This window comes from Ooceraea biroi, chromosome 9 (genome assembly GCF_003672135.1).
Source record: "Ooceraea biroi isolate clonal line C1 chromosome 9, Obir_v5.4, whole genome shotgun sequence".
In the NCBI taxonomy this organism is placed as follows: domain Eukaryota; kingdom Metazoa; phylum Arthropoda; class Insecta; order Hymenoptera; family Formicidae; genus Ooceraea; species Ooceraea biroi.
In genome coordinates this window covers 7,062,892-7,081,008 of record NC_039514.1, presented here as the reverse complement: position 1 = coordinate 7,081,008, position 18,117 = coordinate 7,062,892, and the positions used below count along the sequence as shown (strand labels likewise).

The following is an 18,117-nucleotide window of genomic DNA, read 5'->3' as shown; positions in this document are numbered from 1 at the left end:
TCTCCCGTTCCCCGTGTTCGAGATCTCCCCTCTCGTCTCCCTCGCGCACGGCACGTGTGGTTCCTGAAGTATTTTCGGAGCCGAAGTGACTTTCGACAACTTTCTTGATGGTTTAGAAATTAAATATATTTAGACAAATGTGCGTATTTATCTAAATATTTAAAAAATATTATTAACGTTAATTTTAGTGAAATATTCAAGTAGTTAAATATTTATAGTCCAAGTATTCATCAAGTTCCTCTGCATCTGCTTATTTGCGCTCATTACGTTTTTAGTCCAATTATTAAATTATACACCGGTACCGCAATATTACGTTACGCTACCGTGAGTGCCAGGCAACGTTATTTATGCACTTGACGTGAAATAGACGGTCGTCAAGGTTTCACGAAGACATCAGTCATTTCCTCATGCAGTTATACGCAACGCGTTCGCTTTTGTTTAAAGGTGTGCGATCGTGATTTCCTCTCCATGGCACTCCGGGGCACTTTGTTCACCTCGCAGGCGAAGTTTCAAAGAGCCCGTTGGGTTACACGCCGCGCGTCAGGTGTGTGATTTCGCTCAAGGCGACATTCGCTCTCGCGCACCGGGGGGATCTTGATCCCCGAGAGAAGTCGGGATCGAGAACATCGTTACTGTGGGAAGGAACGACCAAGAGAGACGGCGAGATAAAGACCGGCCCGGACGAGAGAAAGAAAGAGAGAAAGAGAGAGAGAGACGGTGCCATCGCAAGAAGGCAAGAGACGGAGAACCGCAGGAAGAGAGACCGAAACGATCGCCCAGCGCTCTCGACCCAGTTATAAATAGGTGAGTGACCTCGTTCCAGGGATAATATCTCGTGTTCATCATCTGCCGATGAATTTTTCGGTGGCGGACCGGTATCACCTGCGACAATTACAGGCGCAGCCAGGTGCCGCCGATGCATCGCGCCAGAGAGACGTCACGTATTGAAAACCTGGCCACAGGAAGATGAACGTACTTCCGAAGCATTGCAAGGATTCGCGTTCGTTGGTTCCTCAGAAATTGGACAGATCAGCTGGCGAGATAATTCCTCATTGTTCCCGCCCAGAATTCCCGCGCACTGCTCTCCCATGCAGCCCGGGAGCGCGCGCGTGAAGGAACGAAAATAATTGCAGTTTACCGTAAGCTTTTATCTACTCGGCGCCTATCTAGACCCCTCGGCGCATCGTGCTACTTAGCACGAGGAATTAATCAAGAAGTAGTGAGACATGAGTCATCAGTCGTCGCTAATGGACGCCGTAATTGCATCCGCCGACGCGCGAATCCTCGCTCGCTCATCTGCTCGTCCGCGCCACGAAACCACGAAAAACGCGAGCGACCTGATTGAATATCTGGAGCAGAGCTCGCGTCTGCTCATTTGAATGAATCGCCAGAGATAGCGGGCGACCGTGAATTCCGCCCTGGTATTTCGTTCCGCGAAATGGTTGCACGGCGTTGCATTGTCGTCGGCATCGTAGAGACTCGTAGAGCCTCGCCACGTTGACCGGAACCTCTCGATCGGATTCTGAATCCCTGCGGATCAATGACGTCGCGACGCCGGGCGGATCATTACGCCCCGCTGCACGCGCGATGGTCATCCGAGTCGCGCGCGCGCGACACTCTTGCGATAGCTGATGGCTGGCTAGGTGTTCTTCCGGCGAAGTGGTGCGGCAAATCACATAGGAACCCACCGTGTATTACTTTTTCCGTCGTCCTGGATGCCCATGGGTTTCCCTGGTCGTGCTCGTGACGCAGGTTTCCCTCATCGAATCTGGTCTCGATTATGCGCCGGTGCGGTTCCCCTTCTATCGGCGCCGCGCGCGGGTTAATGCGGCCCAGAAGTAGGTCCATAGCGTGAGAACACGTCGGATGTCGGCACGAAGAGTGGGCGGAGAGAGACACGAGAAAGACACGTAGACGAAGAGGAGCAAGGCCGGAGGGTAGGGCGGCCGCTAAAGAGGAGCTCGAGAGGACGCGCGTTCATCTGAAGAATTCTCGGGGAGGGCCAAGGAATGTTGGAGACGCAGCGAGATGCCCCTCGGCAAGCGGGTTGAGGAATCTTTCTGTGCTATATACGTCTTCCGTTCCGGTCTTGCCTCTCTTGCTTCTGCTCTTGATCTTGATCCTCTTCTCTCTCGTCCAGTAGCCCGCAGGGGTTTTTTTGTCTTGCCAAAATGAAGCGGGCTGAGGACGGCCGACGAAAGGGGAGGAAGTCCAGCGTGGGGAGATCCTGCAGCACCCGATACACTCGACGGAGCATGAGAGAGAAAGGGGTGGGGGGTAACGAGAGAGGAGTTACTGTACAGCAGGTATGGAGGGAGGCGAGAGAGCGTGCGACGCGAATGCGGACCCCCGAGTGGCAACGAGGGGCCCACGAGGACTCCCCTCGTGCGATACATCGGTATAAAAGCAAAGCAACCTCTTTTCGATGTAACACACGAGGCAGCATCGGCGCATCCTGGCGTGCCTGACCCACGTACGAGCGCGTCTGTTGCACGTTGGGGCACGAGGAGCCAAGGCACGTGGACATACGCGGTGTACCCGACGCACGGGATTGTTATCCTCTTCGGCTTCCTCGCTGGTTATCCGCACGCACCTTCTACGGAGCTGACATTGAACGACAATGGCGAAGGATCTCGTGACCTTACTGTGGCTGTCGGCGGCGCTGACCGCGGTCCTGGCGCTACCGACGAGCGACAAGACCACCGGAAGTGACAACGACCTGATGGCGAGCATATACGCCGACTGCCTGAAGAAGGAGTCCATCAGCTGCATCAAGTACAAAGTATTCACGTACGTCGACAAGATGCTGGCCGACAAGGAGGACATCACGCTGTCCGAGGGTATCACCGTGGTGAAGACGTCCAACGCGGAAGAGGGTGCACCAAGGTTGGTTGTCGCGCGCGCGAGCACATCCTCGAGGATTCGCTTCGTCGTCCCTTCCACGGAGAATGTTGCACTTACCTTCGTATTTTTGGCAGATCCATCGAGTCCAGCGACTTGGATACGCTGTTGTTCGATCGGCTTGGAAGATTCCTGAGGACGCACACGGTTAAAGTGGACCTCAAGGGCAGCGACATCCTGGGCGCGATCGAGTCCGTAGGGCGCAGCTTCGAGGACTACAGCGACAACGCTGTCGAGAGCCGCGGCAAGAAGAGTAAGTACACTCCGTGAGACACGCATGAAACGTATACTCGTACTCTCTGATAGTGACTCGAGGGGATCGGCGCTGCGACGTGATACGGAACCGGTTGCGGTAGCATTGCGGTATCTAATTACGTTTCATCGAGTTTGTTATTTGCGGAGGAAACTCCTCTCGCCGCGACGACTGCTCGCCATCTGCCAAATAGAAGATCGTCTTGAAAGCGAAACTCGGTGCAGTAATCGAGTCATCCTTAATCGAGCTGTGAATTCATTAAAACGTAACATTTACCTGTGATGAGCGGCATTCTGAATTATTGCCGTCTGCAATGCGAAAGAGGAACTGATCTTGTGCCGGCATTTTATGGAGACACGTGATCCCGCAATGCACGAGACTCATTTACATGATTATTCGTCATACACTTGAGAATTCTTCAACATATTTCTGTGATCTGGAAGAGATTCATTAATAATTAATTTATTCTAAATTACTATAATTATTCTTGTATCTTGTATATTCTGATTTGTAGCTTGAATATTCTAATTTCATTTGTATTTATTTATATAAATTTATTCTATTTATCGGTCTCATAATTTAGATTCTCTTCGATCTCTACGTATCGCAATTAAACGAATAATATTTTTTCTGCTAACGTTTCTCTCTCTTTGTCGCCGAGTTGAATTTTCCTACTCTACAGAAAAGCGCTAAACACCTTGCGCGAGAATATGATAGAATACGGCAGGCAGAGAAATAGGCTTTTCGCATACCGAAGAGGTAATCGCGGTTCATCGGGGCAACGTCAGCTGCGGTGCGAGAGTTCTCGCTTTGCTCGTCGTCGCTGCTCGCGCACGACCGGCGATGACGACGAGGAAGCCGATGTACCCGGCCAGAGACCGTTGACCCACTGAGGAACTGGTTCCGCTTCCCCTTGAACCTTCTCGACGGAGAAGGATCGAGATGAGAGCGCCGACAATGCTGAAAGGTCGCGCGAGAGAGAGAGATGGACGGATGGGGAGAGATCCCGCCGCGCGCGCGAGATTTTTGACACACTTTCCACCCGTAGTACTTCGCCTTGACCTTCGACTAGTCCACTTGAAAAGTACCGGCTTACCGCCACGTATCGCGCTGTGCTCGATGTGATGTACGGACTGCCTCTGTCGCTGCCATCACGTGGACGATCACTCGCACGTGGGATTCAATGACTCCAATCTGAAAATCGCTATTGTTGCCACTTGATGATTAATTTGAGCACACGCAGAAGGCGAGCAGGAACGAGCAGTTTTCGATAGGAATTTCTTTGAGATTTCATGCCGCGTCACTTACGAATGCAAATTTGTATAGTTTATTTCGATATCTATCTCGTTGCGTTGCGATAAAAAAGATCTTGTAACACTTTCGCGTCTTATTTATGCTAATTTTATCGATGCCGGATGAATTTATGGACTTTCTGCGGTGATTTGAAACTTATCATTACGGGAATGATACTGTTATTCGTAATCTAAATTTTCAACCGGAGTCGAGTTTGAAACTGATATGAAACTATTACTTGTAAGTTACATGCCTAAGGCTCGGTAAGGCCGTAAACGCAAAACAATCATAAATGATAATAACGTAGGCCGGGTATGCATTTCTTGCATAAACAGCTTACTCCACACCGCTTATTATTTTCTATTTGCTCTGTGAAAACGGGTATCCTGATAATACGTCTCGTAATAAGATAATTGGTATCATGGAGAGAAAATACGTACGTATATACAAATGTACGTGTCTATTATGTTGCATGATACACTCACGGTGCACTCACATTCTCCCTTTTCACAAAAGTGTGAAAAGAGAGTAACGATAATATCAATCTTCGTGACCCATATTCGTACCCCACATTTTACGCTTAACATGCAAGCCAACCGTGCCCCGTATGTGGCAAGTTTTATCGCGTACTAATAAACTTCTCATATATTTATTAGAAAATCCTGGAAAAGGATAATCTTCAGCGTACATAAAAGAAACATATTTTAAATATATATAATTTACTACTTTCTAGCGCAAAGAGGACGCACAAGCAAAATATAATATCTCGCCGCAGCTGATCCAAGTTTAAATCACCCTAACGCTATGATAATATCCTCAATAATAATTCAAAGATTGTCGTGTTATTAAAAAAATATTGATAAATGTAGAAAAATTATTCTTCACCGTTGATTGTTGTGCGATACTAAAAGACGAACGTCCGAAATTACAGAAAAGGCGCAGAAGATTCTGGGACCACTGATGATGGCCATGGCGATGAAGGCGGCCGCCCTGCTGCCCCTCGCCCTCGGCGCGATCGCCATGATCGCCGGCAAGGCCCTGCTGGTGGGCAAGATCGCCCTCGTGATCTCGGCCATCATCGGGCTGAAGAAGCTCCTCGGCTCCCAGCAGAAGCACGTGACTTACGAGGTGGTGTCGCACCCGCATCACAGCAGCAGCCACGTCGTCAGCCACGACGACGGTGGCCATGGTGGCGGCTTTGGTGGTGGCGACTACGGCGGCGGCTACGGCGGCGGCGGCGGCGGCAGCAGCGGACACGGCTGGGCCAGAAGTCTACCGCAGGACGCCCACGAAATCGCGTATCGCGCCCATCAACCTCAAGCACAGGCTTAATCGTAGAAAGTTTTCATCTCCCTCATTTCCCTCTCGTTTCCTTTCGTCTCTCTCTTTGATTTCCTCTCCTTTCTCCTGCCTCCTCTCGCCCCGCTTGCTCTTCGTTATCTTATCTTTGTTATCGAATTTTCTCTTTTCTCCATCTCGTCATTTCCCATGTCGCTACTGTGCTACGATGCTCGGTCCGTTTCTCGTTCCGGAAAAGAAAGCTGGAGCTCTCTTGCAGGTCCCACTATCTTCCGCCACCTTGGCTTGACTCGAGGATCGAGCTTACTTCGATTTCCTGTTTTCTTTTTCCCTTTTCCCTTTCGTCCTTTTGGCTAATTTTCTCTCACGTCCTTTCTCTTTCTCGCCTCGTTTCCCTCTTCTTCACCTTACACCAATGGTCGATTCATCCCACGGCCAGTCACCAGTACCTCTGGGAAATGCTCATTGTTTTATGTGTATTAGATTTACGTTGCGAGCTCGTTATTTATTCGTTGTACTCTTACATGATTAATATTTATTTGACGTTTGCGACTGCGTGCTTCTAATTACCGCCACCCTCTCTGGTTATTTCCTATTTTTTTCTAATAAAAGAGACCACAAATCAGTGTGACGCCTCCCAAGTCTTGTCCCAGAAGTATAAGAGACCCCCCGCCGACGACGTCCGAGGAAATCCGACGTACCTACCTTCCGGCGGCCGCAACAGTGACCGTGATCCGTGACCGTGCGCTTCTATTTATACACTCGAGTACTGCACTTGCACTCGTGATGGCGAGGCCATCGAACATCATTCCATCGGGCACGGTCCACCAGGCTCGATCGCGCGCGCCGGATGTGCCGTACCACATTCCCAGTGGCGCAAGTAGCCCCCCCCCCCCCCCATGTAATGTAATGGGAATGGGATAAAGTTCACGGGCACGCACGGGTGAAAGTAGTCGCGGAATGCGCGGCACGGGGCCGTTTTATTGCCCGGAACGTCGGCCACGTGATACATACGGGGCCGCGGAGCGATTTATACGCACGGATTTGCGGTACGGGAATACTTTACGTCCACGGCGCTCTCCTTACACGCCTCGCTGCCCTTTTTTTTCTGCGCCGTTATTAATGCACCTTCGGCATCGGAATTGATCAGCTCGCCGAGATACTGCGAGATACTGCGCGCGGCGCATAAAAATCGGAATCGGCGCGCCGCCTCATCCAGATACCGGAGAATTAGTCTTCGCGATCTGGTATCCACGGAATTACTCCGCGGCGGAAAAGAGAGAGGGAGGGAGAGGGATACCGTTAAAAAGGCCTAATCGCAGGCGAGTGTGTCGCGGTCTCTGCGCCGGCACCGAAAATACCCGTGTTTCGCGAAACGCAAGACACAGGCGACCCGGCCGCTGCCGTTAACGTCCGCGAGGACGGCAATTAACACGCTCGTGGGTTCGGGATGAGGGCCCGCTTCTCCGGTCCGCGGATATAATGCGCGGTAATCACGTCCACGTCCACGATACTCATCTCGCAACCCGGTGCTTGCCTCCCCGCTTTCCCCTTTTCAACCCCCCCGTCGTCCCCCACCCTGTTGCCGCTGTTGAAACCGGATGTGCGAGTGCAACCAAGTACAACTTGGTAACCTGCATACCGCGGATAGCACGTTGCTCCTTCCGTTTCTTCTTTCGCGGCACGGTGGCCTCCAGAGGGGTGGCCCGGGGCAGCAGGAGGAGGAGGGCGGAAGAAGAGGAGTTGCAATAACGACAGTTTCATTGGCCGCGTAGCCACGCGTATCGGAACGCCGGCAAATCGAGGAAAATCACCGGTACGGCCGGCAAAACGGCCGCACTAAATGGGATTCGGGACCGCGCGGTCGGCTCCGCGAACCGGAAACTAATGACTACGAGGATGACGGGAACGTTCCGGCGGCACGTGATTACTAGCCCGATTATTAGCGCGGTCATTAGCGGAGAGCGCAAGGACGGCGTTTCGCGAGAAACCCTCGATCGGCTTTCGCCGTGCCGGCCAGGGGAAGGGGGGGGGGGGTGATTTTCGCGGTGCGAGAAATCGGTAACGCGACGTGTTATGCAGGTATGCAAGTCCGGCAGCATCCGGCATGATCGCGCGGCGAAATGATGAGGAGGCGGCCGGGAAGAAGCGGCTTCTCCTCCGCACGTTCTCCGCTTATCCGCGTTAATCCGGGAACGCGCGATGCTTTCTCGCGCGGCCGTCTCCGCTCGCGTGCGGCTCTAATGAAAACGTCATGCCCCGGCAATCCCGACGCGACGCGGCGAGTCTAACGAAGGCGAAGGGGTTACCGCGGCGCGATAAAGCCAGCCTCGTTTTTACCGCGAGATAACGCGAGAGTCCGGGATTTCGCTTTTTTTTTCCCTCCTCTTCGCGTGTCGCGGCCTCACTGCGCCTCGGCTTCTCCCTCGCCCCGTACGTTTTTCAAGTTCCTTCCGTTCGTTCCTTCCCGCGCTCTCTTTTTCTTTCTGGAAACGACGCGACGGTCGTGATGTATCTGCATGCCGCGGCGTTTTCACTTGGCGCTGACCCAGTTCCGAGCAGAGTACGTCGAAATCGGACAGGATGAAAAGTCACGGACACGACGGACGGAGGGGGCGAGGGGGTGGGGGGAGGCGGCCCAAGTGGCAGACTTGAAAAACGTCATGCGAATTAGATGATTAATCGGACGGAGAAGAAATTGTGCCTAACGCGCGTAACGGTATAACGTTAATTCGCCGATTCATCGTTTCTCTTTCTCAACGACGTGATTACGTGTCGGCGCGTAAAAGGGGAAACGTTTGTCCGATCTCCCGTACGAAAAGTGGAACGTGCATTGTCGCGCTGATTTAACGGGCTCGCGGGAGAACGCCGCGAGAATCGCGAGTTTAGCGATTTATCAACGGTGCTTAACCGCCGCACGCGCACTTCGATACCCGAGAAGAGCGCAGAAGACGCGGTTGTGCGGCCGATCGTGCGCATCGCACGATGATCCTACACGACGTCGTAGAAGTCGTAGTAGAAAAGCAAAACGAAATAATACGATAATGAATGACGGAAAATTTAATGGCGTGATGAAATGGCGCGACACAAATAAGAGATGCGATATCAAGTAAAATCAAAGTAACAAGAGTATAGCATCTCGGAACATCTGCACGCTGGCTGGCCCGATTCCGCTTGCGGAAGAAAGCTTCTCCCGCAGCATTTTAAGATCGTCTTACCGAGCGCGAGTTCCACTTAATCGGAGCTCCGAGTCGACATCAGCTCAATCACAGGCCGAGTTTGACGCATACCTACGTGCGATGCGTATCAATACGCCGCGGATCAAGCCTGGAGAGGAACAATCAGCGCGACGCGTCCCGAGGATCAGCTCGCGGTCTTCTCGCGACTCAACGAACGCGCGGCGTATTTTACGGCGTATCGTAAATAAGAAGGCGGCGGGCAATGATCAGCGGGCGTATGCGACCGTGCCAATAACACACTTTATATTTTATTGCGCTTCCTGTTATCAAATATATCAGCGACCGGCGAAGAGCTTCGAGCGCTTTCTACGCGCAACGATATCCGATATGCGTTGTTCGGCTGCTCGCGGCAGCTTCGACAGCTGATGCGCGTGGCTCGCACGAGCGACCGCTCGCCGATTTCGAGGGCGGATCGATCCATGGGCCCGACGTGCCTTTCAGTTTCAATCTTATTCGGATGCCGAATCGGAGCAACGGGGGCGACCGCGAAAAAGAGAGAAAGACAGGAATTAGAAGCGGGGGAGCAACGAACCGGGACGAGCGCGCGCAAAAGGAGAAACGGCACCGCGATACGACGAGATGTGGTCAGACCGGTCGAATTAAATCGGCGGACAATGAGAACGATGAGGTGGATTCCCCGGCGGGATCGGAATACACAATACGCGTCTCGTATCCGCGCGGTGGGAGGCACAAGCGGACCCGCGGGGACGAGCACTCGCGCTCCGCGCGCGTATATCCTTGCTGCTCTCCGCTCTCGCGTCCCCCGGGTGGTTGTCTAGGCGCAACCGCTCTCAAATCGTGCTCGGGTATGAAAATGGTCGCGCAATGGTGGTGCGTACCAGCAACCGATGCCGCAATCGCACGAGTGGGGGGAATATCGTCCGGTACGGAGGTACACCTGACCAGATATATAGAGCTAGGGCAGGGCTTCCGTTACGTACAGTCTACTTAGAGTACTCTCAGGTATACACGCATCTCTCACTCGCGGTAGTACGCGCGGTGTCATCAACTTAGATCAGATCAGAGGCAGTAGGATTGCGCGATCGGTCCAGCTCCAGCTTCCTCGCGAAGTCGGGGGCGAGAACAGAGAGTTCGGTTCGTGACGCTCGAATCGCCGCGGGAGATACGACCGATACCCTCGCGACTCGGTCCAGGCCAGAACGTTAGGAACGTGATCCGAATGTTGAACGAGCAAGTGACGAGTTCTCATCTAGATCTTTCTGTGCTGTCTCGCGCGCGACAAGTTCGCATGAACGTACGCTGACCGATCAGGATAGTAATGCAGCAGTGTTCCACTTGTTTGAACAATTCGCAGGAGGACTGTTACAAGCTAGACTCGCGTTCGTCGCATGAGCAACTTTGGAGAACAGAACTCGCGGAAATAATTCCAAGCTCGTCGTCGTCGAGCTCTGTAATTCGCGGTCGATTAATGATAATTCAACGATGATCGATGGCAGCAATAAAAATTGCCTCGTGGTTTAAGTCTGGGACCAAGCATTTGTCTTTCCGCGTTCGAAATCAAGCAACTGCCGGATTAGCTCGCGCTATTAAGATCTTTGAATTATCGAGTCATTACTCCATCATATCATACTTGATAATTTCCAGTCATGAAATCGCATCACCAATTAATTTACTATTTAATACATATGATATTATTAGACTGATCTCTTTCCACAGGTATCCACTTTACAAAAATGAAACGGTTCGCACACTATTACGCGTGTCTGGCTGTGCTGCTGACGACAGCGTCTGCGAGGTCGGCCGAGACCAATCCCACGTCCAATTCCATCAACGAGCAACAAACTGCGAGATCGAGCAGCAACGGCGTGCTCGGCGAACTGCGTCAAGTCTATCAGGTGTACAAGGAATGTGCCGGCGCGGAATTGAGCCCCTGTCTGAAGCTGAAGCTCCTGACGGCCATAGACAGGGTCTCCCGGAACGCGCAGCTGAACGTGGCCGACGGTATCACTCTGGTTCAGGACGAGTCGACCACCAACGAGTCCGAGCCGGAAAGATCCCTGCAGGAAATCGAAGCCAACCTGCCGCGGGCGCTGAAGGACAAGGAAGACGCTCTCAATAGCATGATCTTCGACAAGATCGTCAAATTCTTCCAGAGTCACACTCTGAAGCTGAAGTTGCCGAACGTGGAGGAGCTTCAACGCAGTCTCACGGAAGAGGGTAAGAAGACGCGGTGCCATAACGTTATTTAACTCGCGAGTGTGATTTTACGATAACTTAATGCTGAACAGATTAAATCTTGACCGCTTTGATGAACTAATTTAGATTTTAATTTAATCTCTGCTGTATTTGAAATACAACTGTGATTAACAGCTTACTATTACCACACTTTGCTGCCTCAGCCTTCATAATCTTTTAGCATCTTGTTATTAAGCGATAGTACGATAATTAGATCATCGCGTTTCTCCTTTCATTAAATACTTTCCACCCGACGAGTTGTAATTGCCTTACTTTTTTCTAGGTCGCAAGAAGAAGAATAGAATGGGAGGGCTTCTTGCCATCCCCCTGTTAATTGGCGGCACATTAGTACCCCTGGCACTGGGCGCCCTCGCGATGCTGGCCGGCAAGGCGCTGATAGTGAGCAAGCTCGCGCTAGTCCTCGCTTCCATCATCGGCCTGAAGAAACTCGTGTCCGGTCACGACCACGGGCACGAGGTCATTCAAGTCGGAGGCGGAGGGCACGGATCGAGCGGATGGGCGAGATCGGGGCACGAACTGGCCTACTCCGCGTACAAACCGCCGTCAACCTAGGAGAACAAAATTTCTTTCGGACGTCATCTCGAACACTTCTCTTCGTCTTCGCCGTCATCGCACCTCCCCCCCCCCCCCTCGCGAAACTTTCTCCCGTCTTATTTATTCTCATCCTAAGTAATCTGCTCTTTATTCCTTTCTTCGCGCAAGTAGCCGTCTGCGCCTGTCTGCGGTCCTCTTTCACTCTTCTCTCCTATCTTTGGATCATTGCACGTGCGGGAGCGGTCGAATCATCTTCAGTATTTATTTATTGCCTCATGCACGCTCGCCACGCCGCACGCAATATGTATATTTATAAGTACGCAAATAAATTAAGATTATCAACTGACGAACACGATTTACATGGCGTATTTCCGCCTGTTTACCACTATTGACCAGTATTCGGGCAATTTCCCATGGGTGAACCCTGCGTTTCGTGAACGAAATTCACGCGTGGCGTGTGCTCGGTCGCTTCCTGAAGCCGCGCATATGATCGTAATTGAGCATTTAGCGCGTTCACGCTCCGAAATTCCTTCGACGTTCCGCCTGCGCCGTTGTGCGAAACACGCTTTAAAATTCGGGTGAAACTAACGGAAGTCGCCGGACACGCTATAATCGTAGACCGGGGAAAGAGAGAGCAAGTCGACGAGCAAAGAGCGAAACGCGCGCTCGCGGAGGAGGAGAGATGAGCGGGGACGAGGCGTGCAAAAGAATTGGAGCCTGACCGACTGATGACCGATCAATTCGGGACTCGATCGAAAGTAAGGCTCAGCGAGATGCGAGCACGATGAGGGAGGACAGCGAAAGACGCGGGGGAAAAATCGGATGTGGACAGACAGAGAGGCAAATATCGTAATACGAGAAATTTCTATTTTTATAAATTTTCACAAATTTTCATAACTCGAATAGTATTCGTCTCTCTCTCTCTTTTTCTCTCTTCGGGAGCCTCCGCGTGACGTTTTCCGCCGGAGAAACGGAAGAAGGACGAAATAGCGAGAGCAACGAGAGCGGGTACGCCCGGGGGGACCGAGAGAAAGAGCGGCATCACCTACATACGAGACACAAACCACGCGAAAACCACGCCACCGGCCACCATACGCACTTGTTCGACTCTCGATCCGTCGTCCGCGCGAATACGGATCCGGCGCGCGCGCGCTCGCTCGCTCACGCGCGTATTCGAGCGTGTAAACGCGCGTACGCGAAAGTCCGCGTGTACGTAGGACGCGGGACCAGCCGGTGGACACACACTCGGGAAGTAAACCAGGCCGAGCAGACCGATCGGGCCAGTCAGCATCCGCGCTGAGCCTTTTCAAGGTGCGCCTAACACTCTCTACCATACCGGAGAAAAAGTCGATGCCTCCTGGTCCCCCCCTGGTCCCCCTGGGTCCGCCGTGGTCCACCCGTGTCTCCTCCCGTCTTTTTCCTGCTCGCCGCGTCCCGCGTTCTCACCAGTCGACCTCTTCGTCTCATTCACGAGGATCCGGCGGATCTCCAGGAACGCAGGCACTCCGGCCAGGTGGTCTCGTTCCTGATGTACGCCAGCGGGCCGTCCGTTTGGCTTCCGAAAATTCCTCCGACGCTCTCGCGATCCCGATCCTTCTCCTGCCACCTTCCGATCTGCCTGGAGATCGGGAATGATCGCCGGTAAATATCATGGTAAACGCATTCGCATCATGATCGTACCTACAATGTGAATTTCACTTTACTCGCTTCATTCCGATGACGCTTCTAAGATAAAAGGAGAATCTAGCGAGGACGAGGACGAATCGAAATGGGCCGATGAGCGGGACAGAGTAGTAGATCCTATGTAGGCCGCCGGGGAATTAGCACCGTCTGAGTTTGCATTAAGCGCAAATTTATTCACGTGAAAGTACTAATATCGCTGCTTTCCTCGGTGGCGCGTAAACAATTTAGAACACTATGCGGAGAACAACCCGTATCCCGCGGTATCGCGCGCTGTTATTACGAGACGGCGGTTATTAAGCTGTTCATGCGGCTCCGCTCCTCTAATTATCCGCGTCCTCGTCGACGGTGTCATCCCGACGACGAGTTGGCTGGCGTCCATTCATCCGTACAACTTCGTTCCTTCTTTCTCGCGATCGCACGCCTGGTCTCCCTCGCATGAATCCTCCCAGGGGGGAGGGAACTAATTGCTAGGCGAGTCGCTAATCACGCGGACGAAAATCACGGGGACGCACGAGAAAAGGAAGAGGCGCGAAGGAGAGGTGAGAACTTTCGTTTCGTTCATTCACGCGCGCTGAACCAGCCTGCGTGCACGACGGACGCGAGGTGCGAATGTTCCTTTTTTTCTTTCATCCTCCTCTCTCTCTCTCTTTCCTGAGTACTCCACTTTGTGCTTGCAACGGTAAAACGCAGGAAAGCAAGGTGAATCGATACCACGGTCTTTACCAACCCACATAACGACGCGTAACGCACATAACACAGCTGCACAAAATCGAACGCCTGCATATGCATTCGCTGGTCGTTCAGTCGGACCTAAAGGGATCAAGGGATTCTCCTTCGACCATTCGCATAATCGACGGATACGGACGAGTCTTTCTCTCTTCGGTCTCGTCCGTCTTTGCGCGTCTTTTCTTCTCAAGCAGCAACGATTCGAGAAGCGACTGGGCGAACGAAGGAACGAACGGAGCGGATGTAAGCGGACGAAGCGGGAGGCAACGTGGGAAGAAGCAGAACAGGCAGGAGAGCGAGAACTCGCAGATACGGAGGCTTCACTCCGTGGGGGCCTTGACCTGACCTCGATCCTCGGACGAGTTCACTCTCGCCGGCGTCGACGAGAGGAAAGTGTTCCATCAAGCAAGAGCGCGCATGGCTGCCGCCCCGATGCCTCGATGTACCACTCGGATTAGTGTTTGATGATAGTTCGCCACGTGCGAATCGTAATTCGCCGTATGGAATATATGTGTGTACCTATGATGCAAACGAGACGGTGAAACCTGCCTGGTTTCGTCGCTCGTAAGCGAGAAGCCGGGACGCCGACGAGTCTGCGACGCGACGACGGAATACGATGCGATTCACGGAGAACATCGCGTTTTTTGCGCGATGGACCGCGGAAAAAACAATTGCGGAGACAAAGTGAAAGTCGGAGAGCTCCGTACTTAATGCACCTTGTAGCAATAATAACAATCAGATTGCGAGTAATCGAGGGGGAGAGAAAGAGCGATGATATTTTAGAGTAACGAGATGCACAGGCTTGAATTTCTCTCGATTAATTAATATTAAAGTTAATATTTTAATTGATTTTTTCGTGTTTATCTTGGCAGAGCGAAGCATCCGCTTTAAACATGGAAATCACATCGACAATCAACATGCAACGCGAATAATGTGAAAAATGTCACTTGTAATATTTTATTAGGGGTGTAATTTAGTTTTGAGGGTTTTTTGACTCAAAAACGCATGTATTTAAATATGATAATGAATGAATACCTTAATCAAAATATTTTCCTTCGTTTTCTATCACTTTTTCCCATCTTTCTGGCAAGAGATGGATTCCACCACGATAAAATCACTCTTCTTTTCAGTTGATCCATTCGTCGACGAATTTTCGCACTTCTTCCAAATTATGAAAGTGTGTATCCTCTAAAGCGTGTTGCAACAAATAATAATCGCATGGAGCAATGTCCGGAGAATACGCGGGGTGCGGTAAGACTTCCCATTCAAGCTCTAATAGTTTGTTTCACTGATAACGCAACGTGAGGTCGAGCGTTGTCACGAAGAAGAATCACTTTCCGTCGTTTACTCGCAATTGGTGGTCGTTTTTGGTCCAATGCTTGCTTCAACTTGTACAATTGGTGTCGATAACGATCAGCCGTGACAGTCTCATGCGGATTTAACAGCTCATAGTACACTATCCCACCAAATACAGAGCATTACTTTTGAACCGTCAATATTGCGTCTCGGAGTGGATGTTGATGGTTCGCCTGGATCCACCCATGATTTTCTGCGTTTCGGATTATCAAAATAGATCCACTTTTCATCCCCAGTAACGATCCGAGACAAAAGACTCTTCTTTTTTTGCCTGGCGATCAACGAAATGCAAATGTTCAACCGGTTCGCAATGGCACTTTCCGATAATTCATGTCGAACCCATTTCCTTTCTTTCTGAATTTTTCCCATTTCATGTAAATGTTTGGTAACTGTTGTACGATCAACATTTAATGCTCTGGCAAGTTCTGAAGTGGATTGTGTTGGATTTTCGTGCAATAATGCTTGGAAATCTGCATTTTCAAGCTTTCTTCGTTGTCCCGAGCGTTCTTTGTCCTTCACATCAGTATGACCACTTTTAAAGCGTCTAAACCAGTATTCACACGTCTTAATTGATGGGGCAGAATCACCACAAGTTTCCACAAGAATTCTATAACCGTCAGCCGCAGTTTTCTTTTGATTAAAAAACAAAAGCAACGCATGTCGAAAATGCTCTTTCGGAAGTTGCATTTTTACGATGATATAAACACGACTGTTATTGCTATAATGCTACTAAATGTGATGGATAATGTCAAGACTGTAAGAAACAACAGTTATCGGAAACAGCTATTGGAACAAACTGACACTACAGCCATCTGTTGCAAAACCCTCAAAACTAAATCACACTCCTAATAAATATATTTCAAATATACTCCAAACGAGAAAAAAGTCTATGCTTGACACTCGATAAATTTTGGAAATCTGTCTCGATATTTCAGGTATATTCTAGACGCCTCTCCGTGGCTTCGAGACCCATTCGGCTCGACCTCTCTTCCCATTTTTTTTGAGAAAGACCTAGCACCGTGAATCTCGTTTAGATAACGAATTATCCCCGGGAATACCGTTCCCTGAGCAAATTCTTCGATAGGACGCACGTGGGAACGCGGTGCAGAGATTCGTATGCGCATCATCCTCGGGCTGGAAGCGCGGGAGAAAGTCAGTCGCACGCACGGGTTCCTTCCCCCGCGCACAGATATGTATCCCCAGCAATGAAACACTTTTGAGTCACGTCTCCTCCCTTCTGACAGATTTTTTTCCTTTTCCTAGACAAGAGGGGTCTGTTGGCCATCGAGTCTCGGTGAGACGCGTAAGGCGCAGCTCGCCTCGCCCTCCCAGAGGAGGCCCCTGGCTCGGGCCCAACTCGCACACACAATCGCCTCGCACGGTGATGCGTGTACGCGCATTCCATGTGAAAAACCGTTAAACGTTCCGCGCGACAGCCACTGGAATACATTAATTTCCAAGACCATTGACTAGAGCCGCGACCGGCACCGGACAGCCGGTCGGGAAAAAGAGGTTGACCTTAACCCGTGCGTTCTCCAGGTCGTAGGATTAACGCGCGGAGATGAATGGGACCTCCTGCGTCTTCGCCTTCCGGTGATTGCGAAAAGAAAAAGAGAAATGGTGATGCGGAGCGGAGCCGCCTCAGTATCGATAGGAATGTCGTGTCGCGAGATACTTAATCCGAGACTACAGTTATTAGCCAAATTTGGGACGCGTTATATTAGGAGACGCACGCCCGCTTAAAATTATACTAAAAATGCGACCCCGATAAAGCGAGGGGGACCGGGGAGGGGGCCGGGTCGAGAGCGGAACGGTACATATCTCGCTCACACCGGGAACGTTAGGAATGTCGCGATTCCGGATAATAATGAGCACCGACGCCGGTACCGACACCGTGGACGTGCAAGGCGTTTGAGCTACCCGGAGCCAGCATCTCGTATCAACATTGTAAGTACGTTGGAAAGTTGCGGAGGCGTACGAGGCGGAATATCATACGCGCCGTGCGATACTGCACGCCGTAATATATCTTGTCGAAAGCGAAATCATAAGCCGACTGTTGTTGCGCGTCCCTCAAGTACAACTGTTGCTTCCCCCTGTTGTCGGCGCGATGGTGGTCTTGCGCGTGGCACCTTATTAATTGTATGAACAACCGTTTGCGATTTGCGTTGCTTAAAATTTCTCTCAAAGTGTACCGCGACGTATGGTGGAAGTTTGACGGGGGAATAAGAACACGGAGCGCTCTTTCATTCCATTGAGAAGCCGCGATTGACGCTCGACGAGAATCGCACGCGGAGACTATGCCAAATAAGTCATTCCGCTGCCCGCAGATAATTCATCTTTAATGCATAGCATCTCGCACAGGTGGCTTTTTGAAAGTCCCGACAAGTAGGTAATTCCCGTGGCAGCTGGTGTACCTTCACCAGGCTTCTTCATTTGAATCGCGCGAAAAAGCGAGACGTAACAGCTGAAGCTCTTTTCCCGCCGCCGCGTCGCCGCGAGAGTTTCGCGCGAGTTTCCGCGCGGTGGGTCACCTGCATGATGGGCCTGCAAGAAGAATCATCTGAGTACAAAGAAATCGCGATTAACGTCACGCACATTACTCACACGAGAATAAAT

General features: G+C 51.3%; 2 protein-coding genes across 2 annotated transcripts; both read left to right on the top strand.

Annotated features, from left to right (window-relative positions):
- The first annotated feature begins 2,614 nt into the window (after nt 1-2,614).
- LOC105279077 lies at nt 2,615-6,293 on the top strand. Its single transcript, XM_020031554.2, has 3 exons — nt 2,615-2,886; nt 2,979-3,154; nt 5,379-6,293. Exons 1-3 carry the CDS (start codon nt 2,621-2,623, stop codon nt 5,777-5,779), a joined length of 843 nt encoding a protein of 280 aa, XP_019887113.2. The 5' UTR covers nt 2,615-2,620; the 3' UTR covers nt 5,780-6,293.
- Nucleotides 6,294-10,590: 4,297 nt separating this feature from the next.
- Nucleotides 10,591-12,037, top strand: LOC109610951. Its single transcript, XM_020031555.2, has 2 exons — nt 10,591-11,163; nt 11,465-12,037. The coding sequence occupies exons 1-2, from the start codon at nt 10,680-10,682 to the stop codon at nt 11,752-11,754; spliced, it is 774 nt and encodes a 257-aa protein (XP_019887114.1). The 5' UTR covers nt 10,591-10,679; the 3' UTR covers nt 11,755-12,037.
- Nucleotides 12,038-18,117: the final 6,080 nt, after the last annotated feature.